Source organism: Onychomys torridus, chromosome 3 (genome assembly GCF_903995425.1).
Source record: "Onychomys torridus chromosome 3, mOncTor1.1, whole genome shotgun sequence".
In the NCBI taxonomy this organism is placed as follows: Eukaryota; Metazoa; Chordata; class Mammalia; order Rodentia; family Cricetidae; genus Onychomys; species Onychomys torridus.
In genome coordinates, this window is record NC_050445.1 from 55,954,130 (window position 1) to 55,960,129 (window position 6,000).

At 43.1% G+C, this 6,000-nt stretch overlaps 1 protein-coding gene across 1 annotated transcript in view; it reads right to left on the bottom strand.

Annotated features, from left to right (window-relative positions):
• The window catches only part of Tmem106b (transmembrane protein 106B), a 28,383-nt gene extending 23,108 nt beyond the window's left edge, over window positions 1-5,275 (bottom strand). Inside the window, exons 1-3 of the mRNA XM_036182225.1 lie at window positions 5,084-5,275; window positions 4,638-4,735; window positions 2,771-2,992 (exon numbers count right to left, since the gene is read on the bottom strand). Coding sequence (XP_036038118.1) covers window positions 2,771-2,990 — 220 coding nt within the window. The 5' untranslated portion in view covers window positions 2,991-2,992; window positions 4,638-4,735; window positions 5,084-5,275. The remainder of the gene's footprint in view (window positions 1-2,770; window positions 2,993-4,637; window positions 4,736-5,083) is intronic.
• Between the last annotated feature and the right edge of the window lie 725 nt (window positions 5,276-6,000).

Below are 6,000 nucleotides of genomic sequence, written 5' to 3' on the forward strand. Positions count from 1 at the left end.
ATTCTAAATCTCAAGCTCTCAGGAGCTCACTGTTCTCATTTGCAATCACTAATTTCAAGTGATCCCTGAAGAGACAATTACACCATATTTCTTTAGTTCCCACTCTCTGAAACCACAATTTCAAAACTCAACTCTCTTCAAACTCTCAGTATCGCCTCCTTTATCCTCATTCTTGGTCCTTAATGTGGTACAGGGAGAGAATGTACCTAACAATGTACTTTCAAAGACTTTTCAGTTGTCCTAAATTAAGTTACAGGACAGAAAACAGAAGGAATAAGAGATAAGTTCATCTAACTCCTAGCACCAAACAAAGAAAAGGAACAAATGTTCCACACTCCTTTCCTGTATGTTGAGGAGGAAGCCATCAGACCACACTGCATTCTGCTTTTGGAACCAACCAACCAGGCAGCAAAATTTTCTCTTTCTTTACTTTCCTTCTTTCAATGGGGTTCTGTTATCCTGGCAACTTTTTAGACCCAAAATAGGTTCATGTAATAATTTATAGTTTTTCTCCCAGAATTTCATTATGGAATATTTTGGTCCCTTAGGTCCAGTGGACATTTTTTCAAGTGCTATTTGGCCATGTTGCTGGTGACTTAGAGAATTTGTCACAGGCCCAGCTCTTTTGCTTTTGGCTAATGTCTGTAACAACTAAATAATCCCTTCATTTCACAGACTCCTCTGCCTCAAGAGTTTGATTTAACAATATCTACACACCTACCTGCTTCTATGGCCCTTCTTGAGATGATCCCAGTACCCTCTACAGGGTCATCTTTCTGCACTAGGTATTGTTTCTCAAGGACATTACTCCACTACCTATCCCATCTCCTGTGTTACCAGTATGTCCTCTATGAACCACTTTTATCAGCATGCACACATCTAGCATTCACTCCATCTTAAAAGAGATCACTCTCCTGACCTTACAACCTCCCAGCTACCACCTCTCTTCCCTCCTATTCTAGAGCAAAACTCACAAAGCCTATTTCTTTCTTTCTTTTTTTAAAGATTTATTTATCTATTATGTATACAGTGTTCTGTCTACATGCTAGAAGAGGGCACCAGGTCTCATTACAGATGGATGTGAGCCACCATGTGGTTGCTAGGAATTGAACTCAGAACCTCTGGAAGAGCAGCCAGTGCTCTTTACCACTGAGCCATCTCTCCAGCCCTATTTCTTATATAAGATGTCAAACTACTGCCCCCACTTTAGTGTGTATCAATTCAAGAAAAAATTGGTTTTGCTCTGACATTGTCTACACATGCTGTTGCAACTACTCTTAAAAATCCCCAGTGGCCTTCACATCACAAAACCAATGGGAGGCCCTCAGTCCCCACACAATTTCATCTGTCATCAGCATTAACAGTGGCTCTCTTTTTCTTCTCAGTACAAAGACAGAGAGAGCTCCTCTCTCTCCCCTCTTTCTCTTGCTGTCTTCAAGTGCTGCATTGTCCCAGAGCTCATGCCAAAGTCTCTTCCTTTTTCTTTATCCAGATTGCTAAGCAGAGTGTTCCTATCAAGTTCCATTTGAAGTTTCATCATACATCGATGACACCAGCTAACACATGCTCTTCAGTTTCAGACCCTTATAACTAACTGCCTATTAAAAACTCACTTTTGATGTCAAACCCACCTCCCCAAACATGTCTGAAACTGAGCTCCTTATCTCACTTCTGACATGCACACTCAAATTACTTTTATTTTAATAAACAGTTAATTCATTCTTTAAATTGTTGAGTAGAAAACAACTTTGGGATGATCCTTGATTATCTACTTTCCATAATCCCCACCCAAGCTACCAAAAAGCCTACTGGCTGTACCTCAAAAGCATGGGTAGATAGACAGAAATAGTATTCCTACCCACACTAGTGTATTAATTTCTTCAACCACAATACTTCTTTCATTCTTAAGCAGCTACTGTCTCCAGAAAGATAAAACCACTATTCAGTAGCTTATGCAATAAACCCCACTTAATGCAAGGCACTTTTCAGAGACTCTGGAATTCCTCATGCAGTCACTTTGTCCTTCTTTAGGGTCTCTCCAGGGTCACCTACTGACTTTTAACATGTAGAGAAGAAGATCACAACACACTCTATTTTTCCTTCCTATCAGTCAACTCATATACCCTACAAATAAGTGGGAGAGGACTATTTCCTTCTGTCGTCCCCATGACAAATCACAAGCTCATTTTTTCCCTTACTTGGCTCTTCTGCATACACCATGGATTTCCTTTTAGAAATACCTAATTGGGACATAAACAGCTTATTGTTTGGATAAGGAGTTCCTGAACCATGTAACTACTAACATGCAAGACGCAAAATGACTGTGATATGGCTTCTAATGATGTCAAAAAGGATTAAAACCCTCAGTGCATATTGGCTATTACAGCAGACAGGCATGAAAATACTGGTGCTGAAGTCAAGTCTGTCACTGCTTTAGGAACACTACGAATTGCTTGCTTTTGTGTCTTCTCTTGTTGCTGTTTTTTCGAGACAGGGTTTCTTTACATAGTTTGGTGCCTGTCCTGGATCTCTCTGTATACCAGGCTGGCCTTGAACTCAGAGATCTGCCTGGCTCTGCCTCCCGAGTGCTGGGATTAAAGGCGTGTGCCACCACCGCCTGGCACTTTTATGTCTTTTTGACTAAACAAAATTGTTAAGTTTTAACTTTGAATCACTGAAAATAGGATTGCTTAAGACTCTAGGTTTTACAGGACTTGAGCCTATGCCGGGAATCCTTTCTTATGAGGACTATCCATGCAGTGACACTTACCCCTCGGAATTCTTCCTGTTCCTTGGCAAGTGGGACAAGTGACACTGTCTCTTCCAGTAAATTCCACATACGGAAACTGAGAGACATCTCCATTTCTCCCATCTTCATTCTGGACTTCGCTGCTAACCAACCCATTCCTCATGCTGTCTGTGGAGGTGACCCCATCGTAACCTTCTTCTTTATTTGAATGCAAAGGTAAATGAGAAAGAGACTTTCCCATGTCTAATGAAAAACAAAAATCTGACAGTAAATTCCAGGGGCAAAGTAATCTCACAGCATATTTACAGGGCTAGGTGAGTGCAAATTACATGTAGGATTAAAACTGTATTCAATTAAAATAATGTCCGACACGAGGGAGCCATTTGCTAGAACCCAGACGTGCTTTTCTAACAAAACACTGTGAAATTAAACCCTGGTGATGTGAACAGAGTTCAAAATGGTGAGTAACATTTGGCAAAAGTTTACAGTGTAGACAGACTTTAGACCTTCTTAGTGTTCTCAGAAGAGATATGTGCTCTTAGTTTTTGTAGAAAAAACAAACATGTTTTAACAAAAACCAGTTAGCACTAAAGGTAAAATTGATTGTTGTCTTATTACAACAGATAGGCATATCACCAGCTAATTTCAAAGTGACATTTCACTCTTTTTAAAATTGATACTCTTTTGAGTTCTAAACTTAGAATTCTTGCTTCAAACAACTGCAACAAATATTTAAAACAGGAAGAAAATCTCTCAATCAGAAGTTTTTTTTTGTTTGTTTGTTTTGTTTTTAAAGCCATGAGTAGTTTTCTGTAACAGTCTGGTAGTTAAAAATTAGGGAGCAAATATTCAGAAATATTAAACATAATTTACTATACAATGTAGGACAATTTAGTATATTATCGTCAAATTTTTAGGGTAACAGTTTAAATAACAGATGCTTACAATCCAAGTACAAATAATTAGTGCTAGCAGTCATACAGAAATAAGCCTTCCAAACAGGTCATGTAATCAATAAAGCCCCACAATTCCATGATGGAAAGGAACATGAAAAGTCACAGAACACAACATGCTGGTATTCTGAGAAAAAAATTAATAAAAACAGAAAACAAATTTTTTAAATGGTGCAATTCCGTTCTTCCTATGATTAATCATATATCATTTAGCATTAGGCAATCATTAGATACTACTTTTAAATTATGTTATTTAATAAATAAAACTAACACTAAATAATTCAAGTCACCCCATTGAAGGAAATTTTGCTTTTCAAAATCTGTACTCTATTCGTTGAATTCACTCACAGTATGACAGCAATATTAAATTAAAAAAAAAAACTTGAGTAGTATACAAGAGTGAAAGGGTAAAAATATGAATAAAAATACTTTCAAAAGTTCTATGTACTCATTGTCTGCCTAAGTTCAAATATATTAATGACTGTGACTTCCAAACAAGGAATATCTTAACTTGGCTCAATGACAGCAAATTAGAGCCAGAGCAACGCTTGCCAGCCATAGGTGTACAGGGATGAATTTTAATCATCAATGTTCCCACATACTGTGACCTTGGAAGCTATGCAGAACACTGGGAGCGTTGGGATGAGCTGGCCTCAGCGGTAGGCATGGGCTATATATACCCTTTAATTCTCTTAGACAACAGGGGTGGAAACTGTCCCACCGAAGGGAGCCCTAATGGCAAATGGCTGAAGACTGAGCTAAAGGGCTCTGGTCGGCTGGCTGTTGTATCCAGATCCACAACAATCTTGACACATTCTGCTGAAGGCAGGTTTGGGCACGCACCAGATTTAAGCAGTTACTTGAATCCTAGGCTTCGTGTCTGGCTTCTCTTGAGGGTCCTGACAAGTGTAACCAGTGTCATTTTGGAGACTTACTTGAGTTTTTTAAAAGGAGTGCAAGATCCCCTTCGCCTCCTCCCTGGCCTCAATGTTTATGTCGCGGTCTTGTGAACTCAACACGGTTCTCAGATGGCCTGGAAACAGGGGGAGAAAGAGAAATACAGCAACTGCATCCAACTAAGATGTGTCACCGGACGAGGGGTCAGTTCTGACGGGCTGGAGAAGGAAAGGAACTGGCGCCTTTTAAAGGGAGACACAAGCAAAACCCCTGGAAGATTATCAACCTCCGAGGCACCTTGCAACTAGAACGGGACAACCCCAAAGCCAACTGGGCCGCCCAGATCAAGGGCCCAGGCGCCGCCCCAGCCGAACCCGGCGGGAGGGAGGCCAGGGCCCGCGGTGACAGCCCCGCACCCGGCTCGCCGCGGCCTCCCTCACCGCTCGGGCAGGGGACGTGGGCCGCCAGGGCCCCGGTCGCTCACCCGCACGCGGAGCGCAGCGCGGTCTCGGGATGCTCCGGCGCGGGCTGGCCGCAGGACGGGGTCACGGCGTCCCCAGTCCCGGTGCGGGGCGGAGCGCCGGCCGGAGAGCGGCCGAGCGGGGCGGGGGAGGGGCCGGACCACAACCGCAGCAGCTGAGCCGGGTGCCCGGACGCCTGCGCGTGCGCGTGCGCCTGCGCAGTTCGCCCCTGGAAGGCGGGGTGGGGTCCCTGGACCGGGCACGACGCATGCGCCCTTTCGTCAGGCCCCAAGGGAAGCGGTCACGGGTGTGGGTGCTCCTGGTTTTGTCACCTGCCGGTTCTCCAGACTGCAGAGTTTAGAAACAGTGCTGATTGCGCATGGCTGACGAATAATTGGTTTTCTTTTCTCCTCCATCGGGCTGATTCTTTCTGTGAAGGGGAAAAAATGTGCACTGTCGCTGTTTGCAGCGGCCTTGTCGCCAATGCTAAGAGTGGCAGCCTCCAGACGTCCTCCCTGGGGTTAGGATGAGCTGCTTGGAGCACATCTCTGGCAGAGAGTTGCACGCTTTGTATTATTGCATTTTCACTTAGAAATTCCTGCCAATGGGAGAACTCTTCCCCCCGCCCCGGCTTTTGTTTAACCTGGTTTTGGTTTTGTACTTAAATTCATATTATTCTGTTCATGGTCTCTCCCAATGCCCCTGACCAGGTGAGTAGTTAAAGGAGGGTCCTGAGGATCCTACGTCCCTACTCACCTACCCACTGCCCAGCCTTAATTCACAGCGAGGTGAGGGTACCGTGGATATGTACCATTTTGGTGGCTCTTAAGAGTTATAGTCAAAGGTTGTTAAATTTTTCTTTTTGATAATCAAGATATACAAAGTGGCTCAAAAGATGTCTGGATGAAATTATAATCTCTGATAAATTGAAACCAGGAGC